Source organism: Electrona antarctica, assembly GCF_951216825.1.
Source record: "Electrona antarctica genome assembly, chromosome: 6".
In the NCBI taxonomy this organism is placed as follows: domain Eukaryota; kingdom Metazoa; phylum Chordata; class Actinopteri; order Myctophiformes; family Myctophidae; genus Electrona; species Electrona antarctica.
In genome coordinates, this window is record NC_136811.1 from 42,210,588 (window position 1) to 42,232,560 (window position 21,973).

Sequence of the window (21,973 nt, forward strand, 5' to 3'; positions counted from 1 at the left end):
TTTAATAATTTGGGGACCCCCTAAAATAATTTGGCGACCCCCCGAGGGGTCGCGAACCACGGGTTGAGAACCCCTGTTCTAACAGACCAAACATGGGTCGTGACTCGTGAGTACTGCTCTATTTCTGCCATTCACTGCTTTCAAATTCATCGTCCTCCTCCACCCCAACCTCCTCCTCGATTCTCGCTCTTCCTTCTGTCTCTATTTCTCTAGGAACCCCGGGTGGGCAGTGACGGAGCAGAGACGACCGACCGCTCCTCGAGTAGAGCAACGATGGCCGTCAGCTCCCGAGACTTCGCCCCCACCCAGAGTCTCGCCCTCATCCTATTCCACATTCATCTAATTTCGTTTCGATAAACTGTCAAACTTAGTAACAAAGTAGAGGTGTGGTCTCTTACTAGTGAAAGATACATAATTGTAGCATCTCCGAGTGTGACTATGTGAGGCGGTCTTCTCAGCATGCCTCAGGCGTACACCTACACTTGAGGTTGATTGTTGTGTTATTGTATTTATTTGAGTTAGGAAATGCGCGTGTGCAATGTGTTTATTGTGATTGATGTTGTTGTTTGATGTTCATTTAGCCTTTTATTGTCATATACAATGTTAGTACTGGTTACAATACCAAGGGCGTTGCAGTGTGCAACCCTTTTCTCCACTAGTCCTTAGCTAACATTGTAGTATTAGTTTTCGTCAGTGAAAAAAGGTACAGTAGTCAACGAAATTAACACTGATCTGCACATGCATCTGGGCCTGAGAGAAGTATACAACCTGTACCTCTATTGCCACCTCTTCACCATAGCACTGTCAGGCACTGGAGCTGCATATTATGCTGTCCACATCTGGAACAGGCCACAGACCACTGAGGCTACACCGCTGGTCTGACCGCCTCCACTACAACTTTGGCCTGCAGTTCAGCCAAGACACTCAATGACATAGACAATGTTGTGGCTGACCTGCTCTCTCGCTCCAACTTCGACCCAGCTCTTACACATGGGCACTGACTGTGTGATATTATTAAAATGTTGCACGATCACTTCCAGGTCTCTCCGCAGGAGCTCAAGAAAGCCTCCGAACAGGACCCTGCATGCCCTCTCTCAGCACCTATATCCAGAACGGCTAACCTCAAAGTCCCAGAGGAGCTGGCTGTGGCATGCAGGCTTTGCACAGTAATTCCTAGTGGTCTGTGAGCATGTGTTTTAGCCAAGTGGGCAATGTGAAGCTAAGACAGCTCCGTGGGGACCAGATGTGGCAGCCAGTCATACAATAAAACACTGAGGACTGCTCTGCCTGCCTGCCCGGGCCCCTACAACCTGTTGCCTATAGCCATCTGTGGTGAGATTATACAACGGTGGCCCAGAAGCTCATTTTCTAAGAACATTGAAATGTTGGAATTCGTCCAGCAATATCTACTGTACTATGATTGAGAGTATCTTTATGTATTACATTTCTTGGTATGGATGGGAATGCTAACAACACATGTGTTGTTAATACAACAAGCAATGATATCATTGGTGAACTATAGGCTCCTCTAGTGAAAAAAAATCTACTGCTCTATGGAAAATGACAAGATAGTAATTGTCAAACATTTAAAAAATCAATGTTGAATCAACTATGTTGAATCATGTACCCTCACGACTACATCTTCAGAATGCTCTAGCCCTCCATCCAACCATTGTACATACTATATTCTACACACCGCCTTGCTTCTCTCTCTCTCTCTCTCTCTCTCTCTCTCTCTCTCTTTCTCTCTCTCTCTCTCTCACACTCATTCTCTCTCTCTCTCACTGCATGACTATCAGCCTCCATCACTCCAGACATGCCTACACACAGCACAGTTTGAGTTTGCAGCGATTCGGTCAAAATACCGACCCTCACGTTTTAGACCAGATTGTGTTGGCTGTCTAGAGAAGGCTAAATATGTCCATTAAGAACAGCCCCAGCATTGACATCTCACAGTGCATATGCAGGGACCAGATGCCTATCTCTAGGCGATGTGCACTCAGATACAGCTGTCCTCAAAATTGGGCTCATTTTTTTTCCCCAAAGAAGATTCTTTCACCCTCTGTACTAGGAACCAGCTCTACTTCTCCTGTTGCGCAACCATCATCCACTTAAGCCATGAGGCCCCAGCCTTCTAGATCCCAGCAGGATTTCAGCAGTGCCAGCGTCACGCACATCAGATGAACACGACCCTTACCCCTTACACACAATGAGAAACATACATGAGGTACACACCGTGATAGGATCGTGTATTTTAGTTCAGCCTTTAAGTGTGTTTAGTCTCCATAATCAGCAATTTTGTGAGAAAATTGCCATCCATACATTCATGTATGATTAATCAGCTGCTATCGTTTCACAGTTATGACTCTGTCTATGCTGATTTGATGACTAGTTCTGCAGTCAATTGTGGCTTTTTTCTGCTTCTCTTTCTTTCCAAAAGTCTTTAAATTATCCTCTCTTTTTTTTCTTTTTAATCAGTAATTTGTCCAATTAAGAAACAAAAGCTTACTGCTTCTAATCTTTCTTTTTGGACAGCTTACAGAACAAACAACAGTATGATTACTGTTAATAGGTCTAAGTACCGAAGGATCAAAATCTTTCCTCTGTTGCACGAGGATATCCATCTCTTTTAGCAGTCTCGTTGGTTGCTTATTTGCCTAGATCTAATTGCTTCATGAATCAGGATTGTGAAGGGAAAAGAACATGCAGACATGAGCACTCATTTGTGCATTTGTCACACTGTCTTTCTTGACAAGCAGAATGGAGCTAGTCTCTTTGAAGAGTTTCGAATTCAGAGCAATTTGGACCATGTGGAAGAGATATGGTGTAGACTTCATACCAGGCAGTATGGGAGGGGCGGTCATTTCTAGAACAACAATCGCTGATATGAAGCGTGGTGGTCAATGAGGCATTTGGAGGGTGGAGCAGGCTAGGCCTAGTCTACTCTACTCTTGTCCGGAACCCAAGTCTCTCAACAGTCACTGAGGGACTGTTCATGGAGAAGGAATCTCTTGAAGAATCTCTTGCCAGAGGGGGCTGGTGTGTAGAATTCTCCAGCCCATGCACCCATCTCCCTGTTCTCTGGCCCCTAACCTCACAGCGTCACTTGGGCAGACATCTCTCCATCAGCTCTGTCAGCATGCAGTTGACAGAGGCGGACGTGGCACAGCCCCCACCTGTCACAACACAAAGGCGCATGTATGAAGACGAGTATGTTTATGTCAGAGTATGCCTGCTGTTCCATCCCAGCAGCAGGATAGGCCAGATAATGGCCCCCTTCCACTTAGACACCTGCATTCTGCTGCACAATAGATGTAAGACCAGTAATAATGTGCTGTGATTTGTCTGACTGGGCAATGATAGGGGTTGACAGAGGCGGCAGTGGCTCAGCCGCTCAGGGGTAGAGTGGCCACTTGGGAAGCGGAAGGTTCCCAGTTCGTTCCCGTGGGCTCCCCCAGAGTTAGTGTCGAAGTGCATGTCCTTGAGCAAGACGCTGAACCCAAAGACGCTGAACCCAAAGCCTTGCACGGTTTCCTCTGCCATCGGTGTGTAAATGGGTGAATGTAATGCACAATCTGATGGAGGGGAAAGGAACTGGTCGGAATAACGTGTTCCTTCCACGTGCTACGTCCGGCCGGTGAAACTCTCCCCTGTCAGGTGAAAAGAAGCAGCTTGGACTCGTCATGCATAGAAGGAAGCATGTGGTCAGTCCGGATAACATTAGATTATTGACACTGGGTGAAAAAATGGGTTGCAAAATCATGGGATAAAAATTGAAGAAAAAAAAAACACAATCTATGTAAAGTGCTGTGGATAAAGGTGCTATATAAAAAATGTACAGGAACAGGTAACGAGCTGAAACGTATTGTAACGTATCCAGCATGGGTAAATTAAATGTTCTGCATATTATATCCCCCCAGGCTGTATTGAGCAACAGCGTACAGTGGAAAGAACATGATTTTGATATTTCACAAATTCACCAGATAAAAGTGCTTACTTGAGTTGATACACAGTGCAAATAAAGCAAGGCTATAAAGTCATTAGATAATGTTGTCACTGCTTTCAAAGAAAACAAAGGATTGAATTACTGGAAGCAAAAGCAGCGAACTGACCCATTGCAGCACATCTGATGAGACTCACTTTGCCAAAATAATTCAAGAAGAGTCATTATGGTCTTCATGGCCCTCCATATAAAACAACAAGAGTCAATGACTAGAAATTAAGACTGCAGCTTGCTATAGGACATCTGACATCATGAGACTGACAAGAGACTTTTTTGTGTGTGCTGGTATGTTACATAAGTCCAGGACTGAAAAGGTCTAAATAAAAACTCTGCGTTGGATCGACAGCTTGGAACACATTCAGAGGTAGTTGCGTCTTGTCCGATTGTTGTGTGCTGAACAGAACAAAGCGATCGGAAAACACAACACAGAGCGGAACGTTACAGAACATTTACACAACTCTGTCTGTTTTATATTGGCCAGGTCACAGTGTCACCCGTGAACAAGACAGACAACAATTGACTTGTGTTGGTCATCTGTGGAGGATAAAATGTTCAAATCTTTGCTGTCAGTCAGAAACCTCATATCTAACTCTTTGTCTCCTAAATCCTAAAAGTTTTCTGGAAAACATATGTTGCTATATCCTACAGTAAGTGGTGCTCAAACCTTTTCCACGTCAAGGAGCACCAATATATTTGGCCACGTACTCCCACCTCAAAGTATTTAATTGTTCCAAAGACCCCCAGAAACAAAGATTTTAGTAAAAAAAAAAGAACATTCAAAGATTTGCACACAAAAAATCACTATGTGTATAGCACTAAGTATATAGGCTCTAAAATAATGGTTTACTTTATACTTTTACACATTTTCCTGATTTTATGGATTTTAATGGGTCAGTCATACTACACAAAAGAAGCAAAAATAGACAATCTACAAGCTCACAATACTCCACATCACGAAGCATTGTGAGCTTGTAGATAGGCTATTTTTGTTGTTTTGTTTTTTTGTGAACGTGAAGGGTTTTAAAGTATTGAACCAATGAAAAGTATTAACAACAGCTTTAGAGACTAATAACTACACTGGATCCAGTGGAACACTAGGTTCTTTTTTCCATTTCCTGAAAAGTAACAGTAGGACATGGTATCCCCCCGACATCAACAAAATGTTTGGGGCTATAGACCAAAAGTCTAACACACTAACGCCCTCCCTAAATAAAGGTAAATTGTTGGATTGAAACAATTGACTGAGGTTCAAGAACAGTCATTAGTGAGCATAATGACATCTTGAGCTGATTTGGCTCACACATGTACACAGCGGTACTTGGTGTTATTAGATTAACAAGGCTAATCACATGTGAATGTGTTGAAGGACAGGATGAGGTCAAAGGTGACAACGGTGTGCTCTGTTTCCAGCAAATTAAATGCAAAGGCGACATGCAGATGCACAGCAACAATTACAGCAATGACAACATGCACTATTTATAATAGCACAGTTCTACAGTAGATTCGCACACGCGCGCACGCACACACGCACGCACGAGCGCGCGCACACACACACACACACACACACACACACACACACACACACACACACACACACACACACACACACGCACACACACACAAATTAAAGAAATATGCTGACATTGTTAGCAAAATAACTCGATTAATTTTTTGGGGACATGCTAGGCCTGTTACAACCGGCCTGGGGGGTCTGCATGTTTGTCCTCTTGTGAAATACTGTTGTTTTGCAAGTGATCTGTGATCGATAGCCAGAGATGACACTAAGTAAAGCCCAGATTCCCTCCACTGTTTATTTATTCTACTGCTTTGCCTTTTCTCCTTTGGCTCTTGTTTGCCAGTAATTCTCCCATGGAAGCCTCTCTGATGTATTATCCAACTACACATATAACTACACAGGCACGCATGCACACAGAAACACAGAACACACTCATATACAGTATACACACCAAGCACATGCATACAGACACATACTGTAAACATGCATGCTTATGCATGTATTTATATCACGTGTATTTATACCATGTGCACCAGTTGGATTACTGTATGTATATATCTTATATTCTTGCCTATCCTTGACATGTGTCTATTTTACGGTTTGATTTCTCTTTATCCTTGCTCTCACTGTCCCACCAACCCCCCCCCCCCATATGGTTGGTGAATTACTTCCTTATTGCTGCTATACGTTTTATTTTGTATCTTTACTTGACTTTTCTTAAACCTGTACTGTATTCTTTAAGATATTATAGCCAGTATTATTATCCTGTTATTATTTTTTGTATTATTATTAACACCACCATTCCACTGCTTGTACTTGTGTCAGTAAACCCTCTTGGTTCTCGAATCTTCAATTGTTGTTTCGTGAAGCAAGACAAACATTTCCCTCTGCATTCGTTACGTTTGCGGGCGAAAAGTAAAATCGTTCACGGTGTAACCCTTGCGAACACATCCTCCTCCCTGTAATAACGTATACGTTTGTCTTTGTGCGGATCAAGGAGAGTTTCCCAGCAGCTCGCCTTGGCCGCTGTGTGGCTGATGCTCCATCAGTCTCACATGACAGGCTCCTACCACAGTGTTTGTGTACACCCCTCCCCTCCCCCCATTGTCTCTTTCTCATGAACACATCTCCACCTTGATTTCATTACTTTGCTGGCAGGGGAAAGTAACACTCAATGGAGGCCAGATGGCCATGCGCGCAATGTAAAATCCTGGGTATTGATTAAACTCAGAGAGTTACATGGATAAATGAACACCGAGGACTTTACACTGTGCACTCCCTGTCTCTCTCCCTGTGTGTGTGTGTGTGTGTGTGTGTGTGTGTGTGTGTGTGTGTGTGTGTGTGTGTGTGTGTGTGTGTGTGTGTGTGTGTGTGTGTGTGTGTGTGTGTGTGCGCGTGTGCGTGCGTGTCTTCTCTCTCTCTCTCTCTCTAGTCCACAAACTCATCCATCATTGCTCTAAAAAACGACAAGCTTAAAGTAAATTACATTCATATATGATTTAGGGTTAGGTATAATTTCCCTTGTGTGCAAATGCTCACGTGCGGATATATTATGCAGATACACGTTTAGGTTGCTGTCTTCAGTCCAAGGGAAAACGGTGACACTAGTAGATGCAAAAATACATGACATAAAAATGCCATAAAACATTTTTATTTTAGATTTCACCTCGCAGTCGTCATGGGAGCGGTATATTTCCTAGGCGCCTTTCTCCACACTGGCGTGACATTAATAAGTTATGTCAACACCTGGGTGATTTGGCTTCTCCTTCAGCCAGCTGTGACCTACTAGACTAGAGAGGATATATATGCCTGGATCTCTCTCCTCTCCAACAGCTGGGTCATCCAAGCTGTAATATCCCTGGGAGCAGATCCGCAACTCTCACTGGGTCCAAAATCGAATTGTCCCTTCGTTGATCACATTATCCTGCCTTCAGCGAGCGCTGTTGGTGGCGATGGGTGCGTTTCATCACGGTTCAGCCATGTGTCTGCTGCGGAGCATATAAAGTCATTACAGGTGAGTGATGGGGAGCTGGGTGGTGGTCGCAGCAGGGTCAGCTCATCCTGTCCTGAAAACGGCGGATGCATCCTGTTCCCACACAGTTAACCATTTAAACTCTAGTGTCTCTTTTTTCTGGGTGCGAAGTTCGGCGAGAATGGCTAATCTTCTCTGTGAGCTTGAATTCTGGTCTGAACAATTAATAATACATTTATTTATAAGGCGCCTTTCAGGGCACTCAAGGTCGCCGATTAACACGGCAGTCTATCGGCCCCGGCACACAGGTTGAGAATCTCTCTATGTCGTCCTCAGACGAGCCCTCCATCAGCGTCTCCAGTCACTCATCTCGGTTCTCCATACATCTGGCCAGATCATGTGCTTTCTGCACCAGCATCTTTCTTTAGTACATCCACGTGTGGGACGTCCTCTCGATCGATGCCCGTGTGTTGGTTCCCACAGTTCAAGCTTTTTGGCCGGGAGTTCTTGATGTCAGTGGCACATGTGGCCAGCTAGTCTCATCCTCCTTACTGCTATCTTTTCTGATACACCTGAATTACCGGTCTACATTATGTGTAACCTGATTACGATGATGCTGATGCTGATGAAAGTGGACAGGGAGAAGTGGGCAGCGTGTGACTGACTCAAATCTGTGGATGATACACTTTCGAGGGAGAGTGACAGAGCAAAATGGTCAGTGCTGTCTCTGTCTTCCTTCCTCTAAATCTGGCCTGTCAATCTCTCTGGCTCTGTTGGTGTATGTCCATCTGCCTCTCCCATTTCTAACAAGAACGCCAAAGGATCACAACGAAAGGGGAGATGGAAAACATCTGTGAAACAGGTGATGGTTGAGGATGATCTGAAGCCAGACAGCAGGTTACACGGCAACCTTTTTCGCTTGGGGGATACACAGTAAAAAAAAATTATAATTGAACAGCATCAAAGAGTGTAGCCTTTATAATTAATTTAAAAAGAATAATAACTACAAGACCTGAATCATGTGCGGTCTCGGTCGGACTTTGTGTGGCCAGCCTGTGAGGTCTGTCGTCTATATCACGTATCTATGATGTATGACTCCACATTTATGCAATGGTTCAGCCTAATCAGAGCCCCTTTGATTTACTTCCATTATCAAATTTAAGTTAAATATATATTTTTTGTATAAAACATAAGAGAAAAACGAGTGCAAACTGGAAATGTGTTTGTGGTCTACTGGCAGTGTGCACAATCCATCCGGTGCTGATCTGTCCTGCACAGTTAGGTCTGGAGACTCAGACAGACAAGACAGACCCTCTTAGACGGCTCGCCTCTGAGAAGCCACACCATACAAAGTTCCTATTGTATGTACTATGTAGCCTATTGCAGGGGTTTTCAACAGGTGGTCCGTGAAGGTATTGCATGTGGTCCCTGACCTAGGGCATTAAGCAAGGGCATTAAGCAAGGTCGACTAGTGGATTTACTAGTCGACTAGTAAACTAGTCGACTAGTAAATCCACTAGTCGACCTTGTTGGTACGTTGACTAGTTGACTACTTTTTTTTTTTTTTTTCTCCAATTTTGTAGGCCTCAAGATCAGGTAGATTATAGTTATAGTCACCATGTACACAGTTTTTCAATATACAAATATTTATTTCCAAAAAATATATATTTTATTTTTTACATAATAGGTAGTTAAACAACTAGTCGACTAGTAAACTAGGCAACTAGTCAACTAGTAAAAATGACTGAATGCCCTACGGCCTTACCACATGCAATGTGCACTAAACTTTTGTGCACTAAACTTTTGTGCACTGTTCCGTGGAAGTGCGTCAATGTTTTGAGTGAATAGTTTTAATTAGTTTTAGAATTACTGGGAACTGTGGGAAGTCTGAGGTTAAGAAATTCCACAGAAAAGGCAGTTAGAATCTAAAGGGTAAGTGTACCGGCTTGCCTGTGCCCATATCCTACCGGTAGTCATGTCATCATGTGCTATATCTTGCACGTACTTGCCATTTTTACTATATATGTATATATATTACTATTACTATTATTAAAATAGTTAAAATAGCCGATCTACAAGCTCATAATGTGTGGATGTATATCGGCTAGTTGAACTATTTTAAAATATTTTTCAAGATATGGCAAAAAGGTTTAGGGATAAAGGTTAAGGCACGCCCAAGATAGGGCCACATGTGTCAGTTCTGTATATCAGTTAAGTCCGTGGACCATCGTTTGAGAAACAGTATAGCAGTGGTCCCCAAGTTGATTCTTTGTCAAGGTGGTGGTCCCTGGTTCACAATCAGTTGAAAACCCCTGATGTATTGCATACAAGACCTGTTCTACTGATAACCCTTCAACTTCCTTCATTGACCCTTCCAGGTCCCCATCATCTATATTTATTCTCCTAGACCTGAACTTTCAGAGCTTGATTTCTGTCTTTTTCTTGGGCAGGTGTTGTGAGCAAACAGCCTTCAGGGAGCAGTATAGCCTCAGCTCTCCACTCCTCGTGGCCTCAACTATGTCATCTTCTTCAGTGAATGTCCCCCCCCCCCCAGGCTGCGAGTCGACTCACCTGGCCTGTCCTCGGGTTCATCTTCAGTGAATGTCTCCCACCCCCGCCCCCCCCCCCCCCCCCCCCAGGCTGCGAGTCGACTCACCTGGCCTGTCCTCGGGGAACAAGACGTTTTGTCAGCCACTCCCTCGAAGGTCCCGACCTACATACAGTAGCACCTGTCTTTGACATGTGCCTGTCTTCTTTGATGTGTTCTGAACAGCTGTAGAATAGAGCGTCGCAGTCCCGCCCCCTTTCATGACGACACCAGGCCCAGGAAATGATTCCCAATGCATTTTTCCCATAGAAATTTATAGAAAATTCGTTTTGAAATGTATATGAGGAAAATGAACGGGGAATCATTTCCTGGGCCCTGGTAGGGGGCGGGACTGCTCCGCTCTATTGGGTCATTGTGACAATTTCACTAGAGATGCACGATATTGAAATTATGACTGATATCCGACCTCCGATTATTTGCAGGGTGATACTATTATTGCGACTGCAGGTCGCATTTACTATGAAATCGTATCCCTTTTGACTGATACCTGTCCATTTAAACTCTACACGGGCCATGCCCCAAAGTTATTAGTGCAGCCGCGCCCAGCAGCCGGCGAAAACTGGAGTTCTCAAAAGGCCCGAAAATTAAGGCCCGGCCCTACCTGGGCCCTCATCAAACCCTGTACACTCAAGCTCAAGACACTGCCCACATTTCCACCCTTAAGCCCTAACCACACCAAAGGGTCACCATGCAACTCCTTGGGTCCAAACGGTTGCAAGGAGTTAACGCTAAAACCGTCTCGACCCTTTGGTGTGGTTTGGGCCATTGAATTCCATGCATTGAATCACTAGGGTCAACGTGGGTCATCGTGCAACATGACATATCACACCGCAGGGACAACGCTAAAACCGTCTTGACCCTTTGGTGTGGTTAGGGCTTTAGATCGCCATATACAGTACAGTATGGAGCTGACCTGTTCTGACATTCCATAGCCTATGTTGATCTGACCTCATCAAACCCTGTACACCCAAGACACGCTCCATATATGGCCAGTACAGAATTCATTCCATATGTTGATCTGACCCCCCATGCCAAAGTGCCAGCTAGTGCTTGCTCAGCAGTCTGCTGTCACCCAGTCGGACGCGTGCACGGCTGCACACGACCTCGCTTCTCACCCTCAGGCTGGTATTACTGGTATTATATTGAACTCATTGCTTAATTTTGACATTTTTCTTTTTTGTTTTGCTGGTGAAAGTAGATGGAAAAGAATAATCTCCTGCCTTGCCTTCGGCCTCGCAGAGATAACAATAATAATACTGATGAGGACAGTATGGCCACTGTCGGCCACATCAGCAAAAGCCATGAAATATGATGGCCTCTGAACACTGTAACCCATGCGGTCAGCTCAAAGAACTGGACCAACTGACAGCCAGGTTTACAGAATACTCACTGGAGCAGTTATTTGACATCCCCCTTTTCACTCACATTCTCGATGCACTTTCAAACAGCGTCAAGTGAGATGTAGAGACTCTGTCATTGTGCGTGACAGCTGAAAATACTTACATGACACTCCGAATTCCTCTCTCCAGCCATAAACGGAACCAAAAAAAATCACACTTCTCTCTCAGTGTGACGGTTTAAGCAAAGCCAAAACGGCATAATAGTGGTAGGAAAAAAATGTTATACATGCATGCAACCACTTAGCAGGGATACAACTGTCAAACAACAACAATAACACATTTCTGAATATGATTTCAAATCCATGTCTGGACACGCTCTGCAAAGGCAGTGTGTGACTGCAGATTGAAGTGGCCATAAACGTGTATTAGTACCGCAGATATATGCTCCTGAATCAGTTCACCCTCATGCCACTACCACAGACCTCGAGTCCCCTCTCTGCTCTTATCAACACCTCTCATCTCTCTCCATTTCAATGGAACCTAATTTTGTTTTTGTTACTTTTGTTCATTGGGCCTTAAACATGACATAATAGTTAAGAGTCAATGGGGCATCTTCACACAAAACTCACCAAAGCGGGCCATGTCTGCAAACTCGACAAAGTGCAAAAAAAGAAAGAAACAAAAAAGACGAAAACCTGCTTGTACGCTGTTTCTTTGTTGAAGCTGCCTGCCTGGGCCTTGGCTGAGACACGAGCAATTTGAGCAATGTGGCGGTTTGGAATGCACTATTCTGTGGATGCATACACAATTTAAATAAACAATTGAATGTGTGTGAATGAGAAAAATGACTAAAGAGAGAGGACAGATAGATGAAGAAAAAAACCCAAAGATACAAATACTAAAGAAATGGGACAAATGAGGGAGAAAGAGAGCATGAGACTGTGGTGTGTCTCTATAGTTTCAAAGGGCCTGCAGGCTGTTTTTGTTACCTACAGTCGCCCCAGCGATAGCAACTCTTTGAACCTTATCTCCCCCTGTGAGTGATAGGGGATCAGTCTACTGCAGACATCTCTTGCCCCCTCTCCCTCACTCGCACTACAACACAACACACTCGATCCTTTCTTTTCTCACTACTTAACGCAGAAGCCCAGCCTCCTCGCCCACACAAACAATCTCACCAACCTCGCAACGATTTTTAGCTCTGGCACGATACAAAAATAAAACATCCCAGCTCAGAGAGCACACTAAGCACAACATTTCACCACATGACACACAACACTAGCCACACTACACCCTTCCTTTCCTGCCAAACCAACTTCAACAGCATGGGTGTCAAAACTAATTTACACTATAATACTGAGTGGGTATTCTGGGAAATAATTTCAGTTTATTTCAGATTAATTCACTTTCATTAAAATCACTTTAACTGTTTCAAATTCACCCTTGACCCCTCAGTAGCAATGTATTTAATGTAGTTTTGGACCTTGAATTTATTGCCATTTTCAGTCATTATTATTCATTGTATTGTCATATTCAGTCTGACACAGCTTGCCAAGTCGACGCTCGTCCAACAGCAGACGGAAATATCACACCCCTTTCTCCTTTCATCTTCTCTAATCACAGTGTTCCCCATAACCATTTGAAAACTTCTTCAAAGTCATGCTCATTTCCCCATCTTTCTACCACCCTTTTATCCAACGGAATACTAAAATAATCACCTCCTAAAATAACCAAATCCCATAATCACCTCTCCTCCTAAAACCCAGTCCAGTGGGGGTGTTTCAGCAAAACCTTATTTTTTTCCCCCACCCTTTCTTCTTTTTTATTTTTCACCAATCGTGTCAGGGCTCTAAAGATGGATATGTCAGTCCGTCCGTCTATCCGTCCGTCCTTCCATCCGCCCACCACTTTGGTCCCAAACAACATAACTCAATAACTACCCACTGTATTGCCATGGAATGGATTGACTTTGGTGACACAGTGATCTTTCCTCTAGCGTCATCATTAAGCTAAAATTTCCACATAATACATTTCGCTCCCAAACATGAATCCCAAACTTTGCAAGCACCTTCCTGCTCCCAAGAGGATGGCCGGCCCCCACTGATTCTGGTGAACCAATGGCCAATGGCCTGTAGGACCACAATTAGGTCTGATTTTTGAGCGGTGCCTCCGCTCCATTACACAGCTATGTGTGTCCCTATGTACTGTATGTATGTCTATGCGTCCTATAGCACGGATGAGCACGGAAAGCTGCAACACGATAACTCTGTCATTTCTTGACCGTTTCGGACGCGGGAAGGCTCGCCGGAACCGGGCCAGCCCCCTGGGCGCGTTCCTGGGGGTCTGGATGTTGCCCCCGGGGACCCCCACACACTACACTTGCACCCCTCACTCAACAGGTGTGATTTTCAATTGCACACTATTAATATCTAAAAGTCCAATGGCAGGAGCTTTTAGTCATGTTTTGTTTTTTTGCAAACAACTTATTTTATTAATTCTATTTTCTCCCAATTTAGTGCCAATTCCTCATTCCTCGAACTCGGGTCGCCATGGTGGTGGAAAGTCAGATTTCCTTTATGCCAACCAGATTCCCCATTTCGGCACAATCTCAGTCCATAAACAGCTGTCCACCCATTTCCCGCTGTATCAAGGAGGAAGTGATTGCACGCCCACTTGTTACTTTTCCATCTCCTTATTCTCACAAAATGTGTATGTGTATGACAGTGGAGAGGTTAGTGGAGAGGCCCTGGTTTTTGTTAGATCATATATGAAAACAGGCTGTATGTATGCCTGACTAACTCATACTGCAGCCCCCCCCTCGGTTATTGTCAGCAATGTTTTGTATTGTGTATAATGTTGTAGTTTATTTCTACTTACAAGCAGAGCGCGGTAGTACTGCGATCGGCTGGGTGTGTATGTATGTTGGTGTACTCCACCGGTCAATGAGGGACTCGCTGTACTGCTATTAAAGTAATGATGATACATTAGAATGTATCATCATTACTCGTTGGGCAGAAACCTTGTATGTACATATTTTATTCTTTTACATAATATGAATGCCTAATCTTATACTTCATTGCATGGCAGTGTCGTATAAAAATAGCTTAAACAACCGTTCTGCAAACTCACATTGTGACACATTGTGAGTCTGTCTGTAGGTTTTATGAATATTTAATGAATGAAAAGTATTAAGAAGAGCTTCTAACTAAATAATAAACACCTTGGATCAATTGGTGCGCAGGTGTGTGTGTGTGTGTCTGCCTGTCCAGGCAATCACACAAACCACTGGACAGTGCCAAATGTCTTGCGGTAAGGGCCTGATATCATTTTGTGCATTGGGTGCATTAGTCTTGCCCGTCGACTCTCCCCTCTTTATGATCAACAGGGCTCTTTCTAGAAATGCAGAGGCTATATACAGTGGATGATGGAATCAACTGCCGGGGGGGGATTATAACACATACTCCACTGCCGGTCCGTGCCACGGCAACTGCTGATAACAACCACGGCAGGGTGTGCGATTATGACACTCCCGACATGCGTTGCCGGTTAAAAATCACCCATGGCTTCCCTGTGAGGTTAAGGACTTCAGTGTTTTGTACCATACAATTGTATGTATAAGTAAGTACAGAACAAAGAATGTTTGCTTTCGCCATCTTTGTTGAAGAAGCTAGTCTGGGCAATTATGTTTTAGTCTTACTAGAATTACTAAAAGTTCTTAAATCATATTTATATTTAGTCTCTGAGGCTTAATCTGGTAACCTCTGAGGTTACTGGAGGTCAAATGCTTAAAGAGTGATATAAGGGGCTTAAGCATGTTTACCTACATCCATTACCTATACACCCATCACACCCATTGGTGGTTAGGTTAGCATGTTTACCTACATCCATTACCTATACACGCATCAAACCCATTGGTGGTGGTTAGGTTAGGGTATGGGTAGGGTGTCGGACTAATGCAGAAACACTGCCACTGTCACAGTCTGTGACTTGTTCTGTATCCCTGTTGTATTTTTCATGTGTACCTTTATTTTGTGGTATAGTTTGTTTTGTGCCTTCCCGTCTGCCCCTGTAGTTCTGTACCTGCCTTGTCTAACCTTGTGATTTGTCAGTGTTTTCACCTGTGTCCGCTTAGTCCCCTATAGCCTATCCCAGTGTTGATTGTCAGTTGTGTTCACCTGTGTCTAGTTAGTCCTTGTCTACCAGTAAGACCACTTAAAGCCCTATTTTATACTTAACTAACCTAACAAAGATCTTCTCTTAAGGGGGTCCCTGGCACGAAATATTCTCAATCGGAGGTCCGCGGCCTAAAGCCAAACGACATAGTTGCAACTCCTTTCAACTAGTCGCAACTCCTTGCAACAAAACAGTTTTAAGGTTAACCACACCAATGCAACTCCTTGCAACTGCCATTGGGGAGAACGGCTGCAAGTATGCCAGGTGTAGGCAATTGATGCTGAGGTGTCAAGCTGGCTGCGCCCAGGGCACCCCTCTGTGGATTTGTCTATGGGACTGAATAGAACAGAATCCCCATCACCACCACCCATGCCTCCTGTGGGACTGAATAGAACAGAATCCCCATCACCACCACCCATGCCTCCCCTGCTTTGCTGTTTACCTCTCAGCTACTGCATCTCTCTCACTGAGGGTGTGATAGAATGGAAAGTGGACTGCCAGTTCTTCCCTTATAACGTTTGGACTTCAATTAGTGTGGGTGTTGAAGTAAGCGATAACAGTTGGGATCTCAGAGAACACCCATTACCCCATGACAGAACTGAAGGAAGCATCACATTCCAGGAATATAGCAAATCCCTGCCTCCCGCTTAGATTCTCATGGAAAGCTAAGAGTGGGTGGCGACTTTGAATGTCAACACCTTATTAACTCATCAATTCATTTTACAAAGACTCTTCCAGAAATTATGATTCAGCTTGTTAGGACCTAAAATGTGTTGACGCAAACCAACACACAAATAATTACATGCTGGATTCAAGCCGGGGGATGGTTGTACATCATTCATTTTTATGAATGATGTTGGAGTCCATTTGTGGTCAATATACTGATTGATTAGTTATGAATGTTTTGAAAACAAATGATATTTCACGAAATGTGTTTGTGTATGTCAGTATTGCGGCATATTGTTGTACAGCCATACAGAGTTTAGTGAAAGTATAAGATTGTATCAACATTCGGCTGTCTGTTTAGGGGTGTGCACAGCAACAAACACAGGGATTGGTTATCATCCCTGCAGTGTATTTGGAGGTGTAATCAGACACACAAACTTGCACAATAGGCTTTTTGGCCCACTGCTGAAACAATAAACACGAGGGAATAATTGAATGAAATGTGAGCATTGCGAAACTGAACCATGGAGCCTGAAATGCTGTCTATCACTAAACCCCATTACATTACATGCTGTGTCCACTGATGAGTCTTACTTGAGTGAACAATGACCCCGATGGTCAAAACAGTGCTGAAAATATCGTCAACACCGCAGGGCATTAGCTCCAGTCACAGCAAACCAAGTGACAGTGCCGACTACAAGATCATATACAGTAATTCAGGGATATTCAACTGGTGGACCGACAAGTTTTTTCTTCTTCTTTTTTTGAGTGGTGTAAACCACTCCTACAACTGGCTTTGTTTTGAGTGGTGTAAACCACTCCTACAACTGGCTTTGTTAGTCTGTCTGTCTGTCTGTCTGTCTGTCTGTCTGTGCAGACAAAATGAGAATGGTTGCTACGGTCACCCAGTTCACCCGGGTGTGATTTCATTACGTCAGACATTACGTCAGACCACAGCTGATCAGGCTATATAAGACCTTACACCACTCAGTTCACACGGGTGTGATTTCTTTTTACATTGTATCTTACCATAATCACAGAACACCTTAATCATATTCCATCATATTCAAGGGCAGAGTGGCTCAGGGGTAGAGAGTGGCCGGTAGAGCAGCCGGATGGGAACCATGAGCTCAGTTTGATCCCAGGCTAGTGGCTCAGGGGTAGAGAGTGGCCGGTAGAGCAGCCGGATGCACCATGAGCTTCCAGTTTGATCCCAGGCTAGTGGCTCAGGGGTAGAGAGTGGCCGGTAGAGCAGCCGGATGGGAACCATGAGCTTCCAGTTTGATCCCAGGCTCTCCCAGAGTTATACTGTCGAAGTCCTTGAGCAAGACTCTGAACCCCTAATTGCTCCCAATATGCAGGTTGGTGCCTTGCATTTTTTTTTTATTAGATGCAGTTGTGAACAATAGCCAAGTAAAATACATATCCATTGGCCAATCAAATGGTTCACTGCAGCTCAACAGTCAGTGTGAGGGGTGGTCAGGAGATATCTGTGAGCTCTGCGTTTAAAGGCTTGAAGGCCATTGTCTGTGATGGAGTCCACCACATGCTCTGGTAGGCTGTTCCACACCTGGACAGCAGTGTGGAGAAAAGTTCTGTCCAATGTCCGTGTTTTGGAGCGCTATATAAATGCACCATTTAACATTCAAGGGCTTTTGGAGAGAAATGAAACAGTCACTTTCAGTAGAGCACTGCAGAAGAGAGCTGCTCTCTAACAGATCTCTGTAACAGATCTGTTACAAAGCCTGATGCTCGTTGACACTCGTTAATGCATCAAGGAAGGCAATTATGTTGCTGTACTGTCAAATAGGTCTACATCTATTCCATGATAGCATATCTTAAATAAAAATAATGGTAGTGCATTGTCAAGTGCCTACATATGAGATTAATAGCGCAGGGGAGCAGTCCAGCCCCCTGGACAATTTAGTTGAATAGCTCTGCAGTAGGTGGTGGATGAACCCAACCTAAGGACAATACTGACACCAAGTGGGGTAACAAGAAAACACACTGAGTGACTAATTGAATTCAACATGTGTGTTGTAGGCTAAGGTGTACAAAATATTCAGAAACAGGAGGAAGTTGGCTACGTATGTACGTATGTGTAGCTCTGAACTATTCTACCACATCCCACCAAACATTTTACCAATCTAATCAATGGGCACAAGGGGTTAAATAATTCGGAACAAATGAAACAATCTGTCTTTTGCTCGATTATTTAATCTAATGTAAATGTAAAAAAAAATGTTTTTTTTTGTGTGTGACTGTGTGAACACATCTCTAGTGGATATCTTCTGACCACCTCAAGCTCAACAGACACAGGGAGTTTATTTCCTGGAAAGTCCTATACCTGTCCTGTACCCCCTGCAGGATCCTTCCATTTAAAGTCCTATACCTGTCCTGTACCCCCTGCAGGATCCTTCCATTTAAAGTCCTATACCTGTCCTGTACCCCCTGCAGGATCCTTCCATTTAAAGTCCTATACCTGTCCTGTACCCTCTGCAGGATCCTTCCATTTAAAGTCCTATACCTGTCCTGTACCCTCTGCAGGATCCTTCCATTTAAAGTCCTATACCTGTAGTCCTGTACCCTCTGCAGGATCCTTCCATTTAAAGTCCTATACCTGTAGTCCTGTACGCCCTGCAGGATCCTTCCATTTAAAGTCCTATACCTGTAGTCCTGTACGCCCTGCAGGATCCTTCCATTTAAAGTCCTGATACCTGTAGTCCTGTACGCCCTGCAGGATCCTTCCATTTAAAGTCCTATACCTGTCCTGTACCCCCTGCAGGATCCTTCCATTTAAAGTCCTATACCTGTAGTCCTGTACGCCCTGCAGGATCCTTCCATTTAAAGTCCTATACCTGTAGTCCTGTACGCCCTGCAGGATCCTTCCATTTAAAGTCCTATACCTGTAGTCCTGTACCCTCTGCAGGATCCTTCCATTTAAAGTCCTATACCTGTAGTCCTGTACCCCCTGCAGGATCCTTCCATTTAAAGTCCTATACCTGTAGTCCTGTACCCTCTGCAGGATCCTTCCATTTAAAGTCCTATACCTGTAGTCCTGTACCCCCTGCAGGATCCTTCCATTTAAAGTCCTATACCTGTCCTGTACCCCCTGCAGGATCCTTCCATTTAAAGTCCTATACCTGTAGTCCTGTACGCCCTGCAGGATCCTTCCATTTAAAGTCCTATACCTGTAGTCCTGTACGCCCTGCAGGATCCTTCCATTTAAAGTCCTATACCTGTAGTCCTGTACCCTCTGCAGGATCCTTCCATTTAAAGTCCTATACCTGTAGTCCTGTACGCCCTGCAGGATCCTTCCATTTAAAGTCCTATACCTGTAGTCCTGTACGCCCTGCAGGATCCTTCCATTTAAAGTCCTATACCTGTAGTCCTGTACGCTCTGCAGGATCCTTCCATTTAAAGTCCTATACCTGTAGTCCTGTACGCCCTGCAGGATCCTTCCATTTAAAGTCCTATACCTGTAGTCCTGTACGCCCTGCAGGATCCTTCCATTTAAAGTCCTATACCTGTAGTCCTGTACGCCCTGCAGGATCGTTCCATTTAAAGTCCTATACCTGTAGTCCTGTACGCCCTGCAGGATCCTTCCATTTAAAGTCCTGATACCTGTAGTCCTGTACGCCCTGCAGGATCCTTCCATTTAAAGTCCTATACCTGTCCTGTACCCCCTGCAGGATCCTTCCATTTAAAGTCCTATACCTGTAGTCCTGTACGCCCTGCAGGATCCTTCCATTTAAAGTCCTATACCTGTAGTCCTGTACGCCCTGCAGGATCCTTCCATTTAAAGTCCTATACCTGTAGTCCTGTACCCTCTGCAGGATCCTTCCATTTAAAGTCCTATACCTGTAGTCCTGTACCCTCTGCAGGATCCTTCCATTTAAAGTCCTATACCTGTAGTCCTGTACGCCCTGCAGGATCCTTCCATTTAAAGTCCTATACCTGTAGTCCTGTACGCCCTGCAGGATCCTTCCATTTAAAGTCCTATACCTGTAGTCCTGTACGCCCTGCAGGATCGTTCCATTTAAAGTCCTATACCTGTAGTCCTGTACGCCCTGCAGGATCCTTCCATTTAAAGTCCTGATACCTGTAGTCCTGTACGCCCTGCAGGATCCTTCCATTTAAAGTCCTATACCTGTCCTGTACCCCCTGCAGGATCCTTCCATTTAAAGTCCTATACCTGTAGTCCTGTACGCCCTGCAGGATCCTTCCATTTAAAGTCCTATACCTGTAGTCCTGTACGCCCTGCAGGATCCTTCCATTTAAAGTCCTATACCTGTAGTCCTGTACCCTCTGCAGGATCCTTCCATTTAAAGTCCTATACCTGTAGTCCTGTACCCTCTGCAGGATCCTTCCATTTAAAGTCCTATACCTGTAGTCCTGTACGCCCTGCAGGATCCTTCCATTTAAAGTCCTATACCTGTAGTCCTGTACGCCCTGCAGGATCCTTCCATTTAAAGTCCTATACCTGTAGTCCTGTACGCCCTGCAGGATCCTTCCATTTAAAGTCCTATACCTGTAGTCCTGTACCCCCTGCAGGATCCTTCCATTTAAAGTCCTATACCTGTAGTCCTGTACCCCCTGCAGGATCCTTCCATTTAAAGTCCTATACCTGTCCTGTACCCCCTGCAGGATCCTTCCATTTAAAGTCCTATACCTGTAGTCCTGTACCCTCTGCAGGATCCTTCCATTTAAAGTCCTATACCTGTAGTCCTGTACGCCCTGCAGGATCCTTCCATTTAAAGTCCTATACCTGTAGTCCTGTACCCCCTGCAGGATCCTTCCATTTAAAGTCCTATACCTGTAGTCCTGTACGCCCTGCAGGATCCTTCCATTTCCATGGCTCTTGTTCCTTCCAAGAAGGGAGTGATCGTGGACCGCCAGCTGTCCTTGGCTTTAAGTTAAGGCACACATTGCAGTCATAACTCAATCATGTACTGTAGGTTTAAACTGTACATCTGGAGGATCCAGGAGTCTGCCCAACTCCGCATTGAACTCTGCAAAAAAACAAGCTTCTAAATATTAACACTTTTAGTACTTGTACTTTTTGTGGTAAAAGCGCTCAAACTTTCTTCTTTCCTGCCTCTCTCTCTTCTTCCCTTTCTTTATTTTCTTGGAAAAATAACACGATGGGACATGGCCTACCGTATGCACACAAACTAATAACACGATGGGACATAGCCTACCGTATGCACAAAAACTAATAACACGATGGGACATGGCCTACCGTATGCACACAAACTAATAACACGATGGGACATAGCCTACCGTATGCACAAAAACTAATAACACGATGGGACATAGCCTACCGTATGCACAAAAACTAATTTAATAACACGATGGGACATAGCCTACCGTATGCACAAAAACTAATAACACGATGGGACATAGCCTACCGTATGCACAAAAACTAATTTAATAACACGATGGGACATAGCCTACCGTATGCACAAAAACTATAACATGATGGGACATAGCCTACCGTATGCACAAAAACTAATTTAATAACACGATGGGACATAGCCTACCGTATGCACAAAAACTAATAACACGATGGGACATAGCCTACCGTATGCACAAAAACTAATTTAATAACACGATGGGACATAGCCTACCGTATGCACAAAAACTAATAACACGATGGGACATAGCCTACCGTATGCACAAAAACTAATTTAAT

At 44.2% G+C, this 21,973-nt stretch overlaps 1 protein-coding gene across 1 annotated transcript in view; it reads left to right on the top strand.

Annotated features, from left to right (window-relative positions):
• Positions 1-3,139: 3,139 nt before the first annotated feature.
• The window catches only part of LOC306925097 (gamma-glutamyl hydrolase-like), a gene marked incomplete at both ends in the record, with an annotated part of 30,499 nt that continues 11,665 nt past the window's right edge, over positions 3,140-21,973 (top strand). The window contains one exon of the mRNA XM_079503777.1: positions 3,140-3,314. Within this exon, the coding sequence (XP_079359903.1) occupies positions 3,140-3,314 (175 nt within the window). The remainder of the gene's footprint in view (positions 3,315-21,973) is intronic.